At 35.8% G+C, this 25,835-nt stretch overlaps 2 protein-coding genes across 2 annotated transcripts; one reads left to right on the top strand and one right to left on the bottom strand.

Moving 5' to 3' along the window:
* Window positions 1-1,839: 1,839 nt before the first annotated feature.
* Window positions 1,840-4,584, top strand: h2az2b (H2A.Z variant histone 2b). Its single transcript, XM_079861329.1, has 5 exons — window positions 1,840-2,303; window positions 2,999-3,076; window positions 3,156-3,269; window positions 3,414-3,543; window positions 3,659-4,584. The coding sequence occupies exons 1-5, from the start codon at window positions 2,301-2,303 to the stop codon at window positions 3,718-3,720; spliced, it is 387 nt and encodes a 128-aa protein (XP_079717455.1). The 5' UTR covers window positions 1,840-2,300; the 3' UTR covers window positions 3,721-4,584.
* Window positions 4,585-5,510: 926 nt separating this feature from the next.
* On the bottom strand, window positions 5,511-25,683 carry LOC307152533 (DNA-directed DNA/RNA polymerase mu-like). Its single transcript, XM_079861264.1, has 13 exons — window positions 25,217-25,683; window positions 24,670-24,847; window positions 24,478-24,576; window positions 24,228-24,398; window positions 23,935-24,006; window positions 23,673-23,793; window positions 21,429-21,561; window positions 21,158-21,260; window positions 20,824-21,054; window positions 20,106-20,189; window positions 8,468-8,756; window positions 7,483-7,733; window positions 5,511-6,077 (listed from the first exon to the last, which is right to left on the bottom strand). Exons 1-13 carry the CDS (start codon window positions 25,387-25,389, stop codon window positions 5,730-5,732), a joined length of 2,253 nt encoding a protein of 750 aa, XP_079717390.1. The 5' UTR covers window positions 25,390-25,683; the 3' UTR covers window positions 5,511-5,729.
* Window positions 25,684-25,835: the final 152 nt, after the last annotated feature.

Genomic DNA, 25,835 nt, shown 5'->3' with positions numbered 1-25,835 from the left:
ATTTTTTTATTGAAAAACATAGACTTTGTCTTTTTATTCAAGGTTAAACAAGAGGCATCAAGCCAAGCCGACACTTTTTCTAGGTTTCTTGTTCATTTTTCATCAGCATACATTGGGATATAAGCACAATTTTTCACAATTATTTCATATGGAATAACACAGACATTATTTAAAAACAAATCCCTATTCTACCACACTTGATTCAATGAAAAGGGATTATTTTAGTAAGACAATTGGTCAATTCCAATGGATATTTGTTATAATATACTGAATTTCTACAAAAAATTCACTTAGTTAAACTATAGAGTTTGCTATTGTTCTTGACATGATTCTTAAGAGTGTGATGTTACTCTAATTCAGTGGAAATCAACATGGAACATCTTTGGGTAACATTTTCATTGATAATGTTGGTGTTTTAATAATAATAAAAATAGCAATAATGAGGATATAAGAAATGCTCTTTGTGTCTTTTCCTGCTGCAAGATTCTTTTGGTCTTCTTTATTCTGTATCTCTCGGGTCAAAGCATGGAAATTGCCAAATAAGTTGTGTGTTAATAACACAATTAAGGAAGTGTTTTAAAAGATAGGCTACTTCACAGAATGTATCCTGATAAGCATGTTTTTGAAAGATTTAAGCTTAATATTTCATTTAGTGCACTAAAGAAACTATTTTGCATCTGTCTTTTCACTGTAAGATTTAGAAAACATTATTAATAAAAAACGTAAACGTAGTATATGATAGAAATGTGATTTTTTATACTAAGAATGACAATTTGCAATGTAAAGAACAACATATTATACATATTATACAAATTTTTCACATTTTATGAATGACTTTAAATGATATGTAAATGTTTTGGAACAAACTATAAACACAAAACCGCTAAAAACATGTAATGCTTTGAACGCACTGGAATTTATGTCATTTTTAATGTATTTTTTTCATTTCCTGGCTGAATGTAATAGGCCTGATGTTTTCATGGCATTGTATAAGTAAAAAAGTGTTGCACACATGATTAATTATTACTCTTGTATCGCTTTTAACTGTAGAAGGCATAAACAATATGTAACTGGTTGAATAAGACAAATGTTTACATGATTGCAAGTTGTTTTCATTATTGCTCTTTCCAACACTGTTCTTATGTGCTTTAGTAATGCCAATAAATCACTGTGAAACTGAGAATTAATCATATTAACATAATTATAGTATAAAACAAATACTGAATGTTATTAATCAAGATGAGCAAAACATATTTCATTTGTCTCAAAAGTTATTTTGATTAATTCTTAGATAATCCATTAATTATTCCATTTATTACATGCCGCTCATCCATGCACACTCAGTGTTTTGAATCGCCTAGGGCCTGCATAAAAAAAAGAAAACATTAAAAAATGATATGTTGGATATAAACACTGTAAACACTTAGAAAAACGCCTATATGGGCATTTAACAGCTGGTCAAATATTAACAGAGACGAATTCCCACAACTGCACGTAAAAACACTGATCATCCTGTGAACGATGGAAAGAAGAACTGAAAGAGGAAGACTGGGATGAAGAGGAAGAGGTATTAAATAATAAGAAAATACAAAGGACTAACAAACTGTGTTCCTCACTTGCTCCGTTTTCAAGTATTGCAAAGAGGGAAAATTAAAAACCTGTTTGTTTTATTAAGTTGCCTTATAAGCTACACCTCCTGTTGTCTATTAGCTAAAACATCACAGTGCTCGTCAAAGTCAACAAAATGAAGGAAACTCACGAGGGCACTTTTACCATTTTAGCTTTAGGGGTGTTTTGAGAAGGAGGAGCTGATAAGATAGAGCTCCTCCTATTAGCTTTATGCTGTGCTAATTGCTGCAAGAGATATAGTAAAAGACAACACATTTTTAATAAAGTAAAATACAACACATCCTCAATATTTATTTGTTTTGCATTGTCGCTTTGAAAACACCATAGGCTACACTAGATATCAGACATGTTATTAGTCTATATATTTTATTGTGATCGAAACATTACCAACACTTCAAAATAATAGTTTAATCGATTTTAATGTAATGTAAGATGACGGCGGCACGCATGCGCACAACACTTACACTAGTGTCGGTGAAAAAAAAAAAAAAGAGAACTAAAAAACACCCACATAGTGAAACGCTCTGTGATTGGACGAAATCACCATTTCAAACCAAGACGGAGCTCGCTGATTGGTTATAACGCTGAACCGTAGCGCGCTATCGCTGAAGTGGGCATCATTGTGTTTTCCCTCCGTTTCAAGCGAAAAGAGAAGAAGCTCGTCTGACGATATGGTAAGATAAGTTTTTAATGGTCTAAATTCTCAAATAAATCTAAGCTCGGACCGATGTGTACTGTATAAACCGTAATTGTGCAGTGCTTTAATTCTGTGCACGTGATGGCTTTTAATAAGCTCGTAGTGTTTGTGGGTTGCAGTGTTTTGGTAAGAGAGCGCCGACCACGGGAATAAAGTGAATTTGGTGTATTGTTCTTAAAAAGGAATAAAAAAGCCGGAAAATGTGTGTGTAAATGTAATATTTGGAATGCAGGACAAAGTTTCCCGGCTTTAAACTAAATTTAGCGCATAAACGCATTATGACTCTGGCTGGTGGAATATATCCAACGTATATTTTTAAGTTAGTAAAGTAGAGATAACGTAGTGTTTATTAATAAAAGTCAAACCTTAAAGGCATTTTCTTATGCTGTTTGCTGTAGCTTGGTCAGATAAACTCAGAAGCTCAAGCTATTTTTAAGAACTCCGAGCAAAAATGATTAATTTACTTATCTTTTTGTGTTTATTTGATCACTTCACTCTTGAAAATGGTCTATAACAATACACATTGCCTATATAACTCACAAAATGATCCGATTCACCACATGTTGCTTTGTTCTGAAGAAAACATGCCCCATTTACATTGAGCACAATGTAATTTCAATGAGCCTTGGTGGGACATGCGAGTAATAAGTCCTTCTTCTTGTGCTTCCGCAGGCAGGAGGAAAGGCTGGAAAGGACAGCGGGAAAGCCAAGGCGAAAGCAATCTCCAGATCACAGAGAGCTGGTCTGCAGGTATGGATCCCTTTACCGGAGAGATAAAAACTGTAACTGTAACTTTAACTGTATGATGTTGACCGTTTATGTGATTCAGTTCCCTGTAGGTCGTATCCACAGGCACCTGAAGACCCGAACTACCAGCCATGGTCGTGTTGGAGCCACAGCAGCCGTGTACAGCGCAGCCATCTTGGAGTACCTGACTGCTGAGGTAATGGATTTATTTTGGCACCGTTTGTTAAACAAGCCTGTTGGATGTCATAGTGGCAGGTCGTTGGCTGGCTTCTGCTATACATGAGTCGTCTCTAGTGCATCTGTAAAGCAAATGCAAACCCAGTGATTGTCATATTGGCAGGTGTTGGAGTTGGCTGGAAATGCCTCCAAGGATCTGAAGGTGAAGCGTATCACCCCAAGGCATTTACAGCTGGCCATTCGTGGTGATGAGGAGTTGGACTCGCTTATCAAAGCTACCATTGCTGGCGGAGGTGAGTTTTGTTTGCGTAACGTGATTTTTTTCAGATGTGGTGTGATTTGTAAAACAAAAATGAACACTGGTGCTGATATGATTTTAATTCCATTTGTTTCCGTCTTTCCCTACAGGTGTGATTCCACACATCCACAAGTCTCTGATCGGAAAGAAGGGCCAGCAGAAAACTGTATAAGATGGATTGATGTTCAACTCTGTATAGCAACAGCAATCAGCGTTGAGAAAGCAGTTGTTTTTGTTGTTTCCTCATTTGTTTGGTTATGTTTGGTAAGTGTAGTTTAACATAACAGAGGTTAGAGTTTGACGTACTGTATCCATGATTATAATGGGGGGGGGTTGTTACGTGTTCTGGGGAAAAAAGGAAAACTAATCCTGCCTTTTGTTTAGTTGGGTTAAGAGATGAGGTGTGGGTTTCATTTTTGGCTTTTTAAAGTCTGTTTTATACAATAAAATACTTTTTTTTTTTTCTAAATGTTTTGCTTTTCTGTGATTTTTCATTTAATGCATAATCCTTTTATTAGCTTTATGCTGTGCTAATTGCTGCAAGAGATATAGTGATTGAATCCTGATACCAAGGCTGCAAATAATCCTTTTATTTTAAAATATGCACACATTCACTCTTTATATGTCTAAAACAGTGTTTCTTGTCTCCTTGCATTCAGTTACTAATTACATGATTCATGGAAAATGATAGCATATTTAGTTCAGTAGTTTCAACTTTCCATCACATATTGTTGGTTGTTTCATTTCTATAGTAAAACTGTTGTCAAATGTTTAATATTTAGCTACTTGCATCTTCCCATGCACTCTTTCACCATTAAACTAAAGTGTTGCGTTGACTCTACTTCTGTAAACGGTAAGCCCTGTCTTCTTTGATTTGATTGGCCATCTCAATCATTGTGACATTGACGACTGCTGTTAGACCACTGAGACAGACCAGCATAAACATGTAGGCTGATAATAGTCATTCTTGGATCTGACATAAGGGATGATGTGAATAAATGTATAGAAACATTTTTCAAGCTATATTCCCATTGTATATATCTTTTTGAGACAAAAAGTACATGGAAATTACGTCCTGGTGGGCTGTCAGTTTTATTCTTAAAAACATTTTAAATGAGGTCAGGTAAAAGTATTAAAGTCCCCCCTATTTTTATAGTTTTACATTTGACTATAGTTGATAATCAGCTAAACGTTTCAACTTATTGTTATTTAACAAAAGGTTGTAGCCATATATGTTCGACAGTAACATGTAACTTTAAAATGTGCAGTAGGATAGAAAAAACATTGTTTCATTAGAGGAACTGTTTGTCATAATGACATGACAAAATATATTATTTGTATTTTGATGGTATAATTATATAATAATAATAATAATTGTAAGGAATAAGTAAGATTAAATGTTTAGTTTTAATTCAGTATAATTGATATCTACACTTGTGTTCAAAAGTTTGTGGAATGTTTTTAAAAGGTGTCTGCATTTATTAGATATAAAAAATACAGTAAAATTTTTAAGTATTAGAATTTAAAATAACTATTTTCTCTTTGAAAACATTTAAAAATGTAATTTATCCCTGTTATCAAAGCTGGATTTTCATGATCATTACTCCAGTCTTCAGTGTCTAATGATCCTTCAGAAATCATTCTAATATAATGATTTGCTGCTCTACATTTCTGATTATTATCAATGTTAAAAACAGTTCTGCTGCTTAATATTTTTGTGGAAACGATACATTTTTTTTTTTTCAGGATTCTTTGATGAACAAAGTTCAAAAGAACAGCATTTTAGTTGCAATAAAAAAATCTTTTGTAAGATTATGAATGTCTCTGATGTCACTTTTGAATCAATTTATTGCATCCTCGCTGAATAAAAGTATTAATTTCTTCTTTAAAAAAAAAAAAAAATTAGTATAGTGTGTAGTAATTAGGCCCTTCACAGCCTTCGAAAGAAAACATAAACGGTGTAGTCAAATAGAAAAAGATTTATTTATACACTCCTCTTGTACACATAGACATTTTTCAAGATTTACAAACATATTTAAATAATTCTTCAAAACAAAAAAACTTCAAAAAATCACATTTGTTATTGCACTTCACCCTGTATTCACAAATGCAAAGATGTAAACAAAGCCTTGACTAACAACAGTAACAGGCAGAAATGGCGGGTTTGCTGGCGGCCTCTCCTCACTGTGTGCTGTAGTAGTGAGAGTGGTACGGCGGGTACGGGGTCATCATGGAGGGGTTGCTGGGATGGACGGGAAGGCTCTGTATTTGGCTGTACTGATACAGGGCGTCCACAGGCAGGCTCGGCAGGCCTCCGGTGGTGGCAGGACCGTAGTGGAACCCGGAGCCGTACGGTGTCGCGCTCTCCTGGACCCCCGCGTAGAAGCTGGGATACGGAGCGGCTCGGAAACCGTGCAGATCGGAGTAATGCATCATATGCGAGGCGACCTTAGCCTGGCAGGCGTGAGCGAGGCTGTCCTGGACGGTCCGCTTCAGCTTCATGCGTCGGTTCTGGAACCAGTTTCTGATCTGATGGAGAGAAGCATAATGTAAGGTCATATTTTGCACATCAACAAGTTGAAGCACTTAAAGCACATTGTTGACAATACATTTTTGTAGCACCTAATGAGGTCCAATTAGATAATGTTTGCAAACTAACAAAGATAGTTAATCTTTGTTAATATATTAGTTAATAAATATACAGCTGTTCATTGTTAGTTCATATTAGCTCTGGTCCGTTAAATAATATGGTAGCACTTTACTATAAGGTTTAATTTTTTAATGTTAGTTAATACAAATAAAATTCTATGTTGTTTGTTCGTGTTAGGGCACGTTTACACGACAACGATGTAGGCTACTAAAAATGGAAATGTTTTTCCTTTGCTTTTTTCAGATGACAACCTTTTTGAAACTATCCCGTTCACATGGATCCGCAAAAACGACTAAAGAGGCTGTATTATGCATGGCAGGCCAGTAGATGGCGATGTCACTTTGCAAAGAAACATTATGTGCCTATAGACTGTAATACGCATGCGCATGACCTCAACATTTTCACAAATTCGCGTTTTTGTAGTTTACAAAGAGACAATAACGGTATAGTTTTTGAAAACTTGCACTTTGAATCCCATTTTCAAACGTTTGCGTTTTCAGGCCCCCAAAACGTTGTTGTCATGTAAATGAACGGCCAAATCCCATAAAAAATGTTCAGTTTTTAGTTGAAAATGGTGAGGTGTAAACAGCCCTTAAGTTCACAGTGTATTAACTAATGTTAACACATGCAACTTTTGATTTGAATAATATATTAGTGAATGTTTAAATTAACATTAACAAAGGGGCCGTTTACACGACAGCGTTTTGAACGAAAAACTGAAACTTTTTATGCGTTTTGGCCGTTCATTTATACGATAACGATGTTTTGGGAGCCTGAAAGCAAAAACGGGATTCAAAGAGATTCCAATATCGGCCCTGTGTAAACTACAAAAACATGAATTTGTGGCTTTTCTTTACAGTGACATCGCCATCTACTGGCCTGGCATGCAGAATACAGCGTTTTTAGTCATTTTTGCAAATCTGTTTTTACAATGTTGTCGTCTGTACGCAAAACTTCTCAAAAAGGCAAAAGTTTTTTACTACACCGTTGTTGTGTTAAAGGTATAGTGGAGGATCTTTCCTGAATTTTAGATAAGACCCACCCTCTCCACTTTTTGAAAAGTTTGATTGATTCACCAGAATGATTGACAATTAGGAGGACCAATAGTGTAGGTGATCCACCCGGAAGTAAAAAAATCCTCCGCTATACCTTTAACATACCCTTAGATTAATAAATGCTTAAGTATTTTTCATTGTTAGTTCATGTTAACTAATGTAGTTAACTACTGTTAACAAATGTAACCTTATTGTAAAGTGTTACCAAAAAAAGAAATCAACCTCATACCTGTTTGTCAGACAGATTCAGTCTTTTGCAGAGCTCAGCTTTGTCCTGGGCTCCCAGATAAGCGTTCCTCTTGAAGGCTTTCTCCAGGCTGTTGATCTGCTCGGCGGTGAACGCTGTTCGGGGTCTGCGGCCAGTAGAGGGAGATGCAGACGGAGCCGGCTCTTTGAGGGCCCCAGGTGAGAGAGAACGGCCCCCCTCGCTCTCGTACCCGGACGTCTCCTCCTCCTCCGTGCTGCTGCTGAAACCGGCCTCTATAGCGTATAGGAGAGAACAAACACAGATTCATATACACATCAGGTCTCAAAAAACAACTTTTGCAAGAGGGAAAGAAAAATTATACATTTGCATTTAAATTGAAAATGCTCAAATGATAAATAAATAGAAGAAAATGTAGGAAAAAATCACAAAATTAAATTAACGTAGATCCTATGTAAACTGTTGATTTGCTGTAAGCAATCAAATATTTTTTTTAAAAATAAGATACTGACAAAATGACCGGAAAAAAGGATTTTAATAGTACTTTTAACCATTGTTACCATGTTAAAGAATATTTTGACTTTTTTAACTACTAATTCAATACAAAAAAAGATAACAATAGTGTTTTAGAATTTTACATTAAATGATTATTTAAAATGTATTAAATTTTAATATATTTTAAAATGTTTTTTATTCCTTACTTTTTACTTTTACTTTTAACTATTGTAACTATAACATGATTCAGAAAACATGGAGAATCAGGAGAAATGTATGGAGAATCGTTACATCAAATAATTAAATTAAAAAAAGGTTAATTAAATTAAATATGAAATAAAATGTTAGTATTTTAGATCGGTATTTAAAATAACTGAAAAAAAAACCCTTTATAATTTTAATTATATATACAATTTTACTGTTAATTCTATGAAAAACAATATAAAATAACAGTATTAAATCACGAAAAAAATGCATAGACGTATACTCTTGGATTATTAGAAAAGCATTTTACCGTGAGTGTGTTGCTGGATGATATTGTTGTCACTTGACTCGGTCTCTTGCGTAGATGCACACAGCAAACTGTTTCCCGGCTGTGCTGGCTCCATGTGTTTCTCCTGAGCCTCCGTGTTTTCCGGTCTCCATCTGCCGTAGAAGCCGGGAAGGCTCTCGGATGCCGTGCCAGAGGTGCTCGGGCCGTCCCAAGAGTTTGAGGGATGTGTGGATGATGCCGAGCTGCGCAAGGCCTGGCTGCTCTGAGAAAGCCACTCGATGGAAAAATGCCCCTTCATCTCCGAGAACGGCTCCAAATCCAGCAAAGAAAAGACAAATATCCGGTTTCAGACAAGGTAATGCAGTTCTTCTTCTTTAGGGTGAGTTTCCAGAAGTCCTGTGACTGAGCGAGTCAGATCTGTGTTTGTGTTCTGATAAGCGTGGCTTTGGGTTCACTGATCAACACCTCCAGCACGAGGCTCAAGTATTTATAGGGCTAATCCCAGCTCATTTACAATTCAGTTGGCCCGGATCAAAGGAAACATCCTCCCCTGTCCTGATCTCCACCCCTTCAGTTTTCACAAGTGTGGTAATGAAGACGTCTCAATCGGCCTTGAGTGAACCCATTAACTCCTGGCACCAGTAAGTCTGGAGATGTAATCCCCTCCCTAAAACCATCTCTGATCCCGTCTCCTCGCTGAGGTGTGTGTGTGTGTGTGTGTGGGATTTCATATATGTACACGCTAGAAGGAGTCTGATGGAGGAAGTTCAAGGTTAAAAACAGAGGCTGAGTCATGGAAGTCATAACCAGCAGTGATATTTGGGAATCTTAAAAGTTCAATAGTTGTAGTTCTTCATGAGAAACCAATGAAAAGCTCTTCAAACTGATTGAAAAAGCATCAGCGTATAATGCCCACAAAGATACATCCACATAAAAAACATAAAACTAACTTTCTTTCTTTCTTTCTTTCTTTCTTTCTTTCTTTCTTTCTTTCTTTCTTTCTTTCTTTCAGAAATGATCAACAAATTGGAGAGAAAAAAACAACACCCAAAAAGGACATCCAGTTTCTTTGTTTGTTTGTTCATTTATGTATTTATTTAAGTTCTTATGTGTCATTTTTTTACTTTGTTTAAAGTTCTAAATCAGGTATTTCTTAGGTTCGGTGTAATTTATTTATTTAAATTTTAAGTTTAAGGTAACTAATAAGGTTTTTTTTCAGTTATGTGTTATTTATGTATTTATTTATTTAATTTCTAAATCAGTTTTTTGGGGGTTATGTGTAATTTATGTATTTATTTATTTCAGTTCTAAATCATTTACTTATTTATTTTAGTTAAATGAGGTTATGTGTCATTTATTTATTTAAGTTCTAAATCATATTTTTAGTTTTTGTCATTTATTTATTCTAAATGTATATATGTATGCATTTTATTTATTTAAGTTCTAAATTAGGCTTTTTCGGGTTGTGTCATTTATGTATTTATTTATTTAAGTACTTAATCGTGTATTTTTTAGGTTATGTGTCATTTATTTGTTTGTTTGTCTATCTATTTATTTATTTAAGTTCTAAATCAGGCATTTTTTTAGGTAATGTGTCATTTATTAGTTTGTTTATAGTTCCAGCACAACAAAACACAAGCCGAAACATTTCATAGTAAGAAAATATTTTTTTTAAATATATTTATTTTTACTTAAAAAATAAGCTCAAATGTTTTTTTGTTTGTTGTTTTTTGTTTTTGTCTATAGAATAAGAATGATTGTGTCAAACCAGCTTGTTTGTTTATTTATTCATTGTTTGTTTGTCAGTTTCTCTGATAGAACAATAGGACAAAACTTTAGTGTAAATGTGTCTGTCTCTCTCACACACACTTAATGTCTGCAAACGTGTGTAATTCAGCTCTTGTTTAGCCCTCTTCAGCAGGTATTGGTATCAAAGCATGCGGCTCTTTTGAAGTGGCAGGTAGAGGTTAATGGGCTGTTTTAGAAACACTACACGAGTTTGGAGACAGTAGTCTGCGGAGAACAACTACTGATGGAGATAACTGCCGGCTCTTGGATCTATTCACCCACCCAAACGGGATCATTACGCATAGTTGATCTGGTTTATCAGCTGCTTGCTTGAGATTAAGTTGATCAGTCCCACTATTGAAGAATACGTGATCTCAAAGCCCGCCAGACACTTTTGATTATCAGACGAGCAAATAAAACACACTCAGATTGGCCCATTATTGTTTCTAAAGGATCTGAAGGGTTTGATCCCTTTTGGGCTCAATGAAGGAAAGAAAACAGAAAGACGGCGCCAAGGGTGGAGATTTTATGCATACAAAGGTTCACTAGAAGATTTATTACCTGCTAGCTAGATGCTGGCAAATCTTTCTTTGTCATCTTTATTTATTTATTTATAAATTCTAAATCAGATACATTTTTAAGTTATTTGACATATACAGTGTTGCTGTCTTGGTTTTTATTTAAATTTTCTAAATCAGGTATTTTTTAAGTTATTTCTTGTTTGTCATATAGTGTGGCTGTCTTGGTATTATTTATGTATTTAATCATTTTTCTAAATCAGGTGTTTTTTTCATATAGTGTAGCTTCTTGGTATTTATTATTTATTTATTTATCTTCTAAATCAGGTATTTTTTAAGTTATTTGTCATATAATGTGGCTGTCTTGGTATTATTTATTATTTGTTTTTCTAAATGAGGTATTTTTTAAGTTATTTCTTATTTGACATTGAGGCTGCCTTGGTATTATTTATTTAATCATTTTTTGATTATTGACATTAATTATTATTTTTTCAGGTTATTTGTCATATAGTGTGACTGTCTTGATATTTATTTTTCTAAATCAGTTTTTTTGTTATTTGTCATAGTGTGGCTGTCTTGGTATTTGCTATTTATTTTCTAAATCAGATATTTTTATGACATAGGTTGTCTTTGTATGCATGTATGTATATATTTATTTTCTAAATCAGCTCATTTTAGGTTAATGTTTCATATAGTGTGGCTGTCAGTATTTGTTTGTTTGTTATTTCTTCATTTTTGTTAGGCCTATAGATTTATTTCTTTTAAAACTGATGAAATCAAGTGTTTTTATTTTTGTTTGTTTCTGGGTTATTAAAATATCATAACGTCTAAATGATGCTCATTATCAAATATCACATAAAAAAAAACAGTCAATATTATGTATAGTTGTAAAATCATAAAGAGTCTTAAGAATTATATGTTGCATTATATCTCTAAATATGTTTCTGGGTGTTCAGGAAAAGGCATTTTACAGTTGTTTGGAAATATTTAAATTATGATTACAAATTATGAATGGAAGCAACTCCTTTACAATGATGTCAAACAAAACATGTTCATTCATCATCTCAACTCGTCAAATAATGAGAATAAAATGACTCAGACTGTTGAATGTGTCAATATTGTTCCCTCTTCAGCTCATTTAAAGGTTCAAAGGGCAGATGATTTGTTTACACTCTCTCATCATATCTTCATTTCTATCTGTCTCTCTCTTTCAACAAACACCCGATCTCATTCCTCTCTTATCTGTCACTGATCTCTCTGTAATTGTATTGTAGGTTTCTATATTCCGCTAGGATCAGTGTTAGGGGACGGTCCCGTCTCGTTTCCGCCGTCCCCGGGCCCTGATATGTGATAAACCCGGGGCTGACTTTGATGTGTGTGTGAGCAGAGAGGAATCAGACTCAGACAGGAGCCTGTTTTTATGGATGACAGACGGGAGGGGTTGGAGACGGCAGGGCCACCTCTCATCTCACTAACACTATCATTAAAGCAGAGATTACAGTGTGTGAGAGAGAGAGAGGGACTCTTCTGTTATAATGTGTCTGAGCTGATAGCAATGGTTATAGTAAAATCATCAATATAGGGTGATTGGGACACTTTTTGCCATTGATATGAAAGGGAAAACCTGAATTCACCTATACTTGTGCTTTATAGAAAGCAGAATCCAAAACACTGATTTGAAGATCCTATAATTTAACAGCAGCTGAAGAACCATTTACAGCCAAAAAAATAAAATAATTCTTTATATCCTTCCATGTAAGAAGATTTTCTTTTACGAGAATACGAGTTGCATGACTTGAGTTCTAAACCAGGTCATTTTTTAGGTTATGTGTCATGCATTTATTTATGTATTTAAGCTCTAAATTAGTCACACTGAAAAAAATTATTTGTTGAATTTAATCAATTTTTTATCGTAAGTGGTTGCATTCAATTGATTTTACCTAAACAAATGCATTAAGTTGAACTTAATACATTTTAGTTCAACTTAATGCATTTGTTTAAATGTAGGTAAAATTAATTGAATGCAACCACATACGATAATTTTTTTATTAAATTCAACGAATCATTTCTTTTTCAGTGTATTTTTTTTGTCATGCATTTATTTATTTATTAAAGTTCCAAAGCAGTTTTTTTTTATTTATTTTTTTATGTGGTATTCTTTAGGTTATGTGTCATTTAAGTTAAATCAGGTTGTTGTTTTTTAGGTCATGTGTCATTTATTTATTTACTAAATCTGGTATTCTTTATGTTTTGTGTCAGCGTGGCTGTTTTCACATTTATTAATATAGAAAGTTATCTGAATGATTTCAGCAGTCTCTCCTCTCTTAATAAAACGGTTCTTTGACAAATAATTCTTTAGTTTTAAAGCAGTTTTATTGACTTTTATTTTAATTTCTTGAACTCACTGGTATCAGTCTAGGCTCATGTTGGATACGGACAGCATTTTTTATTGATGGATAACACCCATAACACTGTTCTGTCCTCATATTTATTTGTGCTGATGAGTCTTCAGTTAAGTGTGTGTCTACAGACGGCAGTCTCTCAGAGTAATGGCCCCCGGCAGTGAGGGCCTTTGATTGTCCTCATTGAGGCTCTTTCATCTCTAATAGGGCTGTTTGCTGCTCTGTTATTGCTCAGGTATTGTCCCTCTCCAGCGCTGCAGGGCCCGAGGGCCAAACAACCAGCTGTGCAAAATCAACACCGGCACCACGAGCATCACACCACTGCAGAATCATCAGGACATGCTTTTACCCTTATGCTGAGCATCCATTGACAGATATGTGCACATTTAAATATCATTATAGAAACATTATTGCCTACAACATGCTGATATTGAAATCAAAACAATAACATTTATATTTAAATACATTTATGTAAACATACAGTCCTTTCATTTTAATGTTATATACATATCAATATAAAATAAAATACATCAGTGTTATTTTAGTATCATTGAGATCGATATTGTTTTTATTTGTCTGAATTACTTTTTATTTTTATATTTTCTGTTTTCATTTTGATTTTAAAGTTTGATCAGTTTTGTCATTTGTATTAGCTTCTTAATGTCTAAATATATGTATTTTTAAATAACTTTTCATTTCAGTTTTAGTTATTTTAGTACATCAAGTTGTGAGAAATGAGAAAGAGGGCAAAATAAAATAAATAGTTTAAGTTTTTAATTTTCATTTCAGTTAACAATTTTTGTATGATGGTAGTTTTAGCCATCAATATATAATATATATATAAATAAACGCTGACAGTATCCAACATTAGCCTAATTAGACTGATACCAATAATTTAAAGAAATAAATACAGTTTAAATAACAGATAATAGTAATTAAATAATCACAGATATTGTAAAAATAAATAAATAAATGCATGACACACACATAACCTAAAAATACCTGTATATATATATATATATATATATATATATATATATATATATTAATGCTGTCAAATGGATTAATTGCATCTAACAGAAAAGTTTGTGTATGTAATATTTGTATATATATTATTGTTTATATATATATCTATATATATATGTGTGTGTGTGTGAGTGTGTGTGTATGTATGTATGTATGTATATATATATATATATATATATACATACATATATACATACATATATAGGCAACAATATATATATATATATACATACATACATATATACATACATACATATATAGGCAACAATATATATATATATATATATATATATATATATATATATATATATATATTTATGTGTGTGTGTGTGTGTGTGTATAATAAAAGCAAATATTAAAATGTGTTAATACCCACATGGCCTGCCCATTATATATATTATATAATATGTAGGATATGAGTTACTAAATATCATGCTAAAAACTGAATTATACTGGAATCTTAATACATAGCAAATTTGTTCTCTATCCCTTATGTTGAGAATATTTGTTAATTGCTCTTCTTTTAGTGTGCCAATATCAGCTGGGTTTATTTAATTAAATTTTTTTTTTACATTTCTGTGATATTGTATGTTACGTATCAATTATCACATTAGAACTTCAAACTGCGATTGTACAACGTTTAACGACTTTAACACGGCCTCATGATAGTGTGTTCTGGTCTCGTTTGTTATGCAGGGAATGTCCATGAAAGTCACTAATCCGGTTAATCCCATCAACCCTGATTGCAACACATCCAGTAATCCCTCATTGACTCCAATCAGAGGAATGGACCCGAGGAACCGGCCCGGTTGGAAAAGCAGGTCTGTGATCAGGAGAGCTCCTCCAGAGATCTGCTCCTCACGGAGACCAGAGGTGTCCCGGACGCTCCGGCGGCCCATTCAGAGCACTTTTGTTTCACACCTGGAACCGGGGAGGGGAAGTGTGAAGGAGGCATTAAGCCCTATTGAGCATAACTGCCGAAACCCACCCACCCCGTCTCTTACGACACACACCACTGAAGAGCCGGGGCCAGATCACCATGTTTGTGAATGCTTTCACATCATGGACACTTGACTGAAAGGAGCGTCCTCGCCGAGAAAGACAAGGGAGGAGGGAACGCTACATTTGGGCCTTTCCTTTTCCTGTTAAGAGTGTAATGTAAAGGCTGATGTGAGGTGTGAACCTAGACGTGCCCTTTGAAGTTAAAATGACATTTAGAGGTCAATTATGTTGTTAGCAGAAGGTGTCTGCCGGTTTCAAACCGCCATAAAATACAACTTAAAGGTGGATAAAATGAGACACGCCGGTTTATGTCCTGTCAAACCTGAAGACACGCCACTTAAAGAGCAATGCAAACCAACAGCCATCAGAGATAAAACAATATAGTGTTTCACACTGTCCATTAGTGTATTATACACACTTATGTTACATGATGGGACATCAAAACAAAATGTCATTAAAAAAAAACTAGGCTGAAATGAAACTCAAAACATGAGTTTTCAAGGAACAAGGAGCTTTTAATATTTACACTGTACTCTGGGGGGTTTATAAACTGAACTGGAGCATTACCATTGTATCTAGTCTAAAAGGGCATCATATTAAAGGGACAGTTCACCCAAAAATGAATATTCTCTCATCATTTACTCATCCTCAAGCTGTTCCAAACATGTATGAGTTTCTTTCCTCAGTTGAACACAAAAGAAGATACTTTGAAGAATGTTGATAACTAGTTGACGGTAGCCATTGACTTCCATTGTAAAAAGGGAAAATAGTCAATTAACTGTTTGGTTATTCTTCAAAATATCTTCTTTTGTGTTCAACAGAAGAAAGAAACTCACACAGGTTTGGAACAACTTGAGTGTGAGGAAATGATGACAGAATTTTCATTTTTGCGTGAACCGTCCCTTTAAGAAAAAGTTAAATACCTTGAGTGAGAAATTGTTTTGGGAAAGAGAAAATACAGGTCAGATACGTCAACGTTAATAATTTATCTCAGAGAAAACAGTTTCCACACCAGTTGCTTTATAATTATTAGTATAAACATTTTTGGTTTGACCAGTGGCTATTTTGTGTTTTCAAATAAGCAGATTATTAATTTAAATATACTTCTTATTTACACTGTAAAAAAACTTTTTTTCTAGTTTTACGGAATTTTACTGTTTTATTTTACAGATTTTTCATGTATTTTTGAAATGTGGTAAAAGAAAAAAAAAAAACCCGTCAAATTATAGAAATAGACTGCAAATGTACATGTCCTGTGTAAAATGACATGAAAAACATGTAAATGTCATGTAAATTTCTGTTTTTTTTTTCTGGCACCCCAGCTGCCGGAATATTACCGTTTTTTTTTTACGGGGATTTATCTACTGTGTCTCCATAATATTTATTTGCACTCTAGGCAAATGGCAAATGTATCATGGATTAATTCTCTCATGCACATTTGATTATTTTATAAAGCCTAAATAAATGCTGCTGCCATTAACACTGAAAGAAAGGTGAATTTCTACTTGAAAGATCCCCCGCAGAGACAGAGACGTCTGTTTATATACTGGAGGAGACACCAGACTAAACACGTCTCATTTCACCTGACGCTAGCTGGTAAAACGCCAACATTTCCTCTTCCAAATGAATCGGATGATCAGTGTGTATTAAAATACTGTTGGGGATAGAAAGATTTTTTCATGTTTTTGAAAGAAGTCTCTTATCCTCACCAAGGCTTCATTTATTCGATCAAAAATACAGTAAAAATTATAATATTGTGAAATATTATTACAATTTAAAATAACTGTTTTATATTAGAATATATTTTAAAATGTAATTTATTCCTATGATTTAAAGCTGAATTTTCAGCATCATTACTCCAGTCTTCAGAGTCACATGATCCTTCAGAAATCTTTATTTTGATCAATTTAATGCATCCTTGCAGAATAAAAGTTTACATTTCTTATTAAGAAATCTTACTGACCCCAAACTTGTTAAACAGTACTGCATATTAAATGAAAAACTGAAATATATTCACTATCTACTAAGCATTGACAGAAGGAAGAGGTTAATTGAAAAAAATAGGCCTGTTTTATATGGTTTGTCAACAGATAATTATGAAAACATTTCAAAACTTAGGCACTATTGAACTCACCCTTTCATGAAGGTCCTATAGTTTTAAAATTGACATCCTTTCACGTAAATTTTGTCACAAAAAACAAATGTTAGCATGTTTCTTTTTATTAAATATCCATATGTTAAGTAGGTTGCAATGCCAGAAAAACAAAATGGCTGTGTGTGTTTAATTTTTTAGTTATGTAGTCTGTTTTCCCCCAGTATTCGAGAAAATGTTTTAAAATATATAATGCGCATGTAAAGAAGTTTGGCGGTTGGGAAAAGCGGGTCAAAATGAACCAGGTGCACAAAAAGGAGGTTAGAATAATGTCAGGCATCATCTAACCACAAACACATCTGCATATATGATGTGTACATGCATCAAATATTCTCACTGACAAGCTGAGAGCCTCCATGCATCTCCGTAAATGTCAGTAGAACATTTATAGGTTTAGTATATGCAACTTTATCAAAATTGTAGACAATCACACCAGCAGCTAAGACGATAAAATCAAGTCAAAACCAATGTGCCAGTGAAGATCTTACATTAAACCCAGCAATGGTCATTTATCCAAAGACAACGTCAAATTAATGCAGCGCTAACATGGAAATAATGTATAGTGACACATTTTCAGTTAAAATATTTAATTAAAAAGCATAAAATATGAACAACATCTTATAAACATTCAAGTGTTTGATAAAAGAGAATTATTATTTCTCATTACTGTACCTTATTTACGGAGAACCACGTTAAAACCTTAAACTATAGTGCAAAACACGGATGCTTGCAAAACATTTGCACATCTTATAAACGTTTATATGTGAAACGTGATCTGATCATAACTGGCAGGTAAAATCTAAAGTATATCCGGCTCTGTGATGAAGCACTGGCACATTAGTAGAGATAAGCGGAGACTGATAGACTGGATTCAGGCGTTGCGCTCGGACGGAGGAATAAACTCCAGACCCAGGTAGGCAAAAATCTCCTCTTCCGTCTTTGCTCTGAGGTATTGATTCTGTACAATTTTACAGAGAGAGATGTAAATGTAGCTTTCTTTTAGCAAGGTGTTGAGCATTTTTACAGTTAAACATTTAATGTTGACTTATAAAACCTACATATTATACAATATATTGGTCAAAAAGTATTTTAAGTCAAATTACACAGAATATGTTAAAGTGCCCCTATTTGCTCTTTTAAAGATTTTGTTTTTGTTCTCCCGCATTAAGTTTACATGCATCCAAGGTAAGAAAAGAAACACTTGAATTTTCTCATAATATAGATTGCAGTATCAGCTCATTTCTCACACGGTTCGATAAATGATTCGGTCTCTCTGAACCCCGCCTTTCTGAGAGCCTGCTCTGCTCTGATTGGTGTTGCTAGGTGGTTGCTAGGATATTTTGGTTGGTTGCTAGGGCGTTGCTAGGGTGTTCTGGGTGGTTGCTATGGTGTTGCTAGGGTATTTTGGGTGGTTGCTAGGGTGTTCAGGGCGTTTGCTAAAGTATTCTGGGTGGTTGCTATGGTGTTGCTAGGCAGTTGCTAGGGTATTATGGGTAGTTGCTAAGGTGTTTACAAGGGTGTTCCGGGTGATTGCTATGGTGTTGCTAGGCGGTTGCTATGGTATTCTGGGTGGTTGCTAGGGTGTTGCTAGGCGATTGCTAGGATTTTCTGGGTGGTTGCTATGGTGTTGCTATGCATTGCTAGGGTGTTCTGTGTGGTTGCTATGGCCCGTGCTGCGTTCCAGTCCAAAATTGTCATGCCCTACACTCGCTAACTTCCCTCCGTCTCGTTCACTCGGATGTACGTCATTGCTTACGTTGCACGAGTGCCCACTACTGGCGGAAACTGCAATGGGCTCAACTGGAACGTCCTAAGCCCTTGATCACTTGGAATCAGCTGTTGAGTTGATTTATTATTTAAAAAAATTTTCCTTTAAGAATTTGTTTAATGCAGCATCCAAATGTTTATATGTGTGTGTGGGTTGTTTTAAATAAATAAAAAATATAATTAATATATCATAGAGATGTCTGTTGTGGTGGTGATTAGACGAGATCTGTGGTGACGTCACAATCGTACTGCATTGTGGGACATATAGGTGCCTGAAGTGTACATATGAAGTAGACTCGCTCCCTTGGTCAAAATCAAGGGAACGAGGGTCTGTCCATATAAACTTCCCTCGTCCACTTCACGAAGTGGAACGCACTTCAAAATGGCGGCAGGGATTCCCCTGAGGGGAAGTGCTTAGGGAAGTTCGCAAGTGCGTGTCTAAAAGTGGACTGGAACGCAGCACCAGTCTGTTGTGATTGGTCTACTCTGCTCTGATTGGTCAGATGGTTCAGTTTGTTTTGATTGGTCTACTCTGCTCTGATTGGTCAGATGGTTCAGTTTGTTTTGATTGGTCGAAAGCTTACAGTATGTGTTGGAAGCAAAATGCCCATTACATTTTATATCTGTATTCAGCTCCTGATTTCGCAGCGCAGAAAACAGCGTCTCCTCTAAATGACGACAACACAAACCAAACTCTTCCAGTCTCAGCTACAACTACAGTGTTTGAGGGTCAAAGCAGACGTTGTTCGCGAGCAGCCAGTTGAGACCATAGGCTGGCATTATGCAAATCTGTTACAAACCTACGTAGGTTCATGCAAGACGTAAGACTGGAATCACTGACGACATGTTTCAGGCAGTTCAGAATTGGTTCTTTTAGGAGTCAATAACCCTATTTTACATTTACTACCAGCTATATCACACACTACATAAAAGGTAATATCCTAAAAAGCAGAATAGGGGCACTTTAACATACTATAAATATTGATGTACTTTTAGTGGCTCACCTGTTTGCTGTCGTACAGTGCGTGACTGCTCAAAGACATGTGCTTCTCTTGCCCAGCCCAGCGTCTCAACTCCCTCTCAAACAGCTGCAGAACAAACAGCCCATCATGACCTCAAAACACTGCGAGTGTGACGACGCCGTCAAACATTCACATTAATCAGCCTGATGATACGTTTTGTTACAAAGTAAAATGAACGTTAACTGAAATAAAGTAAAATAAAGTGTAGAAAACTTAAAATTATTTTATTTCAGCTAGCAACATTTCTTATTTTCATTTAGTTTAACTTTATGTACAAAAATGACCAAAACTGAAATAAAAATGTGTAAAATCTATACTATATAGACATATCTTATAATGACAAAAATTTATAAAAATGTCAAAAACATATATAATAAGTAAATAAAAAAATAAAAAAATAAATATATACACACATACATACATATACATATATATATATATATATATATTTATTTATTTTTTGTGCGTTTGATCAATTTTGATTGATTTCAATCAATAATCAGTGATCTGACTATGAAAATTACTAAATGTATTTAATAATTACAGTATTTAGTAAGTGTTTAAAAGTACTACTAAAAGTGTTTGTTTTCAAACTACTCAACCAATAAAACTAACTGAAACCAAACAATACATAATAGAAATAAATAATAGTGAAATTTTCTAAACGATTTAATCCTTTGGAAGTGAGGTAGCAACACACCTTAGACCCGGTCCATCCGAGAGTAGCGAAGGCAAACTGGCTGTAGGGACTGACCACCAGATCTACCCGTACAGCTCTCCAGCCGGACACACTGGCCCTTTCACTTCCTGTCTGAAGCTTAAATATGGAAAAGCATCTCTCAAAGCGATCCATGTTATTAGGAGCTCTAGCTGGACCGTCCATCTTTTCCAGATAAGAGTTTCTGGTCGTCTTCTGATACAGCAGTAAACCCTGATGAAAAATACATGTTACACGAGTAAAATTAATTTACAACACCAAACAGACACAATGAATGGATTTGATCATCCAATTATTCAAAGAACTTCACAAGTACCTGCTGCTCCAGCCAGTTTGTGATTTTAGGCATCAGTCCTTCCTCTTTTCCTTCTTCTGGATGCGTTATGAGAAAGTCCACATCATGACCAACTTCTTTCCCCCTGAAATATATATGGCGAATCTCAACTGCTTGATTGTTTATATTGTCGCAAAATGTCAAATATATTAAATCGCACAGCTCTATTTATATAGTACATCAAACTTTACCTGCATACATACAGTATACTCAGGTAAATGCTCAAAAATGCTTTGAAGATTCAGTATCTGACCTCCTGAACCCTCCCATGAGCCTGATCTCCGCTCCGGGCAGCACAGCGCGCACAGCTTTCTCTACGATATCACTGATGACATCAGCCTCCGCCTTAGTGACGGGTTTCTGGAGGTCGTCGTAATACTGGACACCTGAAAGTGATGAGGTCAGAGGTCATTTCAAATTCTAGATCGCTCATTTCAGTTTTTTTGAAGAACCACATCATAATTCATTAACCGGTGCTAAATCTTCTTCTAATTTGTTTGTAGAGTTATAGATGCTTGTTTAAATTGTTTAATTAATTGTTTATTAATTAAAAAAAAAAGAAAAAAATAGTTTACACGGACACACACTTAAATTAATATATATGTGTGTGTGTGTGTGTGTGTGTGTGTGTATGTATATATGTATATATATATATATATATATATATATATATATATATATATATATATATGGCAATTTTGTACCTTATATATATATACACTGCTCAAAAGAATTAAAGGAACACTTTGAAAACACACCAGATCTCAATGGGGAAAAATATCATGCTGGATATCTATACTAATATGGACTGGGTAATGTGTTATGAACGAAAGGATGCCACATCGTTTGAAGGAAATGAAAATGATCAACCTACAGAGGATTGAATTCAAAGACACCCCGGAAATCTAAGTGAAAAAATGATGCAGCAGGCTTGTCAATTTTGCTGAAATTTTATTGCAGCAACTCAGAATGGTACTCAGTAGTTTGTATGGCCCCCACGTGCTTGTATGCATGCCTGACAACGTCAGGGCATGCTCCTAATGAGACGACGGATGGTGTCCTGGGGTATTTCCTCCCAGATCTGGACCAGCGCATCACTGAGCTCCTGGACAGTCTGAGGTGCAACCAGGTGATGTCAGATGGACCGAAACACAATGTCCCAGAGGTGTTCTATTGGACGTAGGTCAGGTGAGCGTGGTGGCCCTTCAATGGTATCATTCCTTCATCCTCCAGGAACTGCCTGCATGCTCTCGCCACATGAGGCCGGGCATTGTTGTGCACCAGGAGGAACCCAGGACCCACTGCACCATCATAGGGCCTGACAATGGATCCAAGGATTTCATCCCGATACCTAATGGCAGTCAGGGTGCCATTGTCTAGCCTGCAGAGGTCTGTGCGTCCCTCCATGGATATGCCTCCCCAGACCATCACTGACCCACCACCAAACCGGTCATGCTGAACGATGTTACAGGCAGCATAACATTCTCCACAGCTTCTCCAGACCCTTTCCTGTCTGTCACGTGCTCAGGGTGAACCTGCTCTCATTTGTGAAAACCACAGGGCACCAGTGGCGGACCTGCCAATTCTGGTGTTCAATGGGAAATGCCAATCGAGCTCCCTGGTGCTGGGCAGTGAGCACAGGGCCCACTAGAGGACGTCGGGCTCTCAGGCCACCCTCATGAAGTCTGTTTCTGATTGTTTGGTCAGAGACATTCACACCAGTGGCCTGCTGGAGGTCATTTTGTAGGGCTCTGGCAGTGCTCATCATGTTCCTCCTCGCACAAAGGAGCAGATACCGGTCCTGCTGATGGGTTAAGGACCTTCTACGGCCCTGTCCAGCTCTCCTAGAGTAACTGTCTGTCTTCCTGGAATCTCCTCCATGCTCTTGAGACTGTGCTGGGAGACACAGCAAACCTTCTGGCAATGGCATGTATTGATGAGCCATCCTGAAGGAGCTGGACTGCCTGCGCAACCTCTGTAGGGTCCAGGTATCGCCTCATGCTACCAGTAGTGACACTGACCCTAGCCAAATGCAAAACTGGTGAAAAACAGTCCAAAAAGATGAGTAGGGAAAAAATGTCAGTGGCCTCCACCTGTAAAACCATTCCTGTTTTGGGGGTTGTCTCACTGTTGCCCATCTAGTGCACCTGCTGTTAATGTCATTAACACTAAAGCAGCTGAAACTGATTACCAACCCCCTCTGTTACTTAACTGACCAGATCAATATCCCAGGAGTTTAACTGACTTGATGCTATTCTCTGATTAAAAAGTGTTCCCTTTATTTTTTTGAGCAGTGTATATATATATATATGCGTGTGTGTGTGTGTGTGTGTGTGTATATATATATATATATGCGTGTGTGTGTGTGTGTGTGTGTGTGTATGTGTATATATATATATATATATATATATATATATATATATATAGGTTGTTTGATGAAAATATTTCTATATTTATGAATATAATTACAAAAATGTAGCACATTGAAATGCAGTACCTGCTTGCTGTGCACGGTTCAACTGTTGTCCTGTGCGAAACAAATCATCAGGAGATCGCAATCCCTCTCTAAACCAGCGATCTGCCGTCCGCACACCCACCCCAAAAATACCAGTTAGTGCCTGCAGAAAAGGTTGCGACTTCATAATTCACAAACTAACGGTACAAAATCAGTTATTTAATTTATAATGGCAGATGCCAATATTCAGAATAGTTTGAGTTGTATGAAAGAATGCTATTTTTGAACATAAACCCATCATTACCTTCATGGCCTGAAATTGATCTGATTGCCTTGTTGACTCCACTTCTCTTGATGATCCATCTTCTAAAATCTCCTAAATGGTGAAATAAGCTTCTTAACAGATATATCTAGACAATATGGATTTTTGAGAGAAGTTCTTTAGCAGACACTTTTATCCAAAGCGACAAAGGCAATGGTTCCTCTTCAGCAGAACAAATAATTTTATACGGGTTTGTAACAACTTGAGGGTGAGTAAATAATGACAGAATTTTCATTTTTGTGTGAACTTTCCCTTTAAGAAAGCATAATTGTCACCTTAATAACCCTCTGTGAATGGTCACCCAGGCAGGGCAAAGACCTCAGATCCTCCATGTTCTTCACTCGATAGGGAAGTGCCTTTAGGACTGAAGCTGCCCGTCTAAAAGCGACGCTCCGTCCTTCATTGTCATTATATTCGGCATTTTGAGACAAGATTTCAAGAGCATCCTACAGGACAGAGTGTCAAATAACTGCTCATCTTTGGCAGTGAATAAACAGAAATCATTTGAGACATCAAATAACTCACTGTTAGAAATAAATTGTGGTGTTTCAAAGGTGTTCGTCTTTGACAGGCATAACTTTTCATCAGCACTGCAGTTGGGTCTATGTTGGGTTGTGGGTTAACCTGCAACATATTTACATACTTAGTTCATTTGCTCTTTTTTGAAAGTAATGTGTCCATAAAAGCAGACCCAGCAAGTGAGATCTGCCCTTGTACCTGTAATGTGTGTCTGTCCTGAACAGTAACGGGATGTCCTGCCTCCATGCTCTCCGTAAACCACTTGATATCTAACAAATGGACAGAACTGGAAGTGTCTGGTCCTGTTTGGTTGTCCAGCCAGGCCTGCAGTTCATCTCCACTGTTGTTTTCTGACACAATATGTGTGATGGAGGAACTGTAGAAGAAAACAAACTGGGCTAGTCCAAAAGTTATCTTTCATGGCAGGGGGTTTCAATCTTTAAGATGCCACGGACCCCCAAATATGATCATCCTCGTGTGAAGGACCCATCCTAAAATTTAAAAGCCATCTATCATTTATAAACACCCAATTTATACACTGAAAAATGTATATTACATACCTAAAATTAGTTAAATTAAGTTACATTACTTATATATTTCTACTCACTTTAGTAATGCACAACAGTATGTATTATTTAAATCAAATTTTATCTATATAATAGATTAATAACCTGTGTTTTATGGAACAAAAAAGAACTGTGGCAATACCATGATAAATTGACGACGGTTCGTAGTGTAAACATACCTGTAGGTTTCTTTAATAAGAAATCCTTTGCTCCGTCCTAGTCGTGTAAGAAATGCTCTTCTAGATGTTCCCATCTTTCTCTCCAAGATGAATATAGAAACATGGGGAAATTTACAGATGTCATTCTGTTGGCTAACAGTTAGAGATACTTTCCTGCGTTTTAATGGGATCATAGTCTAGACTAGAGTAAACACTTTGGATCCCGCTTCTGCCAATTTTAACCACCTCATCTACCACCACAGATCAGGTGTAATCCAACCCTCTGCATTTTCACAAGATTGAGGGAAAAGATGTCACGTGTGAGTCACTTTTAAGTGCGCGCATTAGTGGCCCGAAATTTGTCCTTAATTGGTCTCGGTGGACATAAATAATAAGTATTGTGTTTCAACCATTCACTTGCTATTTTTAAATGAAACTGCTATAAAGAAAGTACGTTTCTCTTTAAACATTTTCAGGTGAATAGTGTCATAACCGCAGCGAAAGGATGTGGTGTTATCACGTGGTTTCTGTTACTTTTTTCAGCGTTGGTGAGGATGGACCAATCACAGCCATTTGTGATTACTAGAAAAGGATTGCTGCGCCGGATTTCTAATTATGTAGCAACGTATCACGCATTTTA

This window comes from Squalius cephalus (genome assembly GCF_949319135.1).
Source record: "Squalius cephalus genome assembly, chromosome: 24".
Classification (NCBI taxonomy): domain Eukaryota; kingdom Metazoa; phylum Chordata; class Actinopteri; order Cypriniformes; family Leuciscidae; genus Squalius; species Squalius cephalus.
This window is presented reverse-complemented; position numbering and strand designations above follow the sequence as displayed.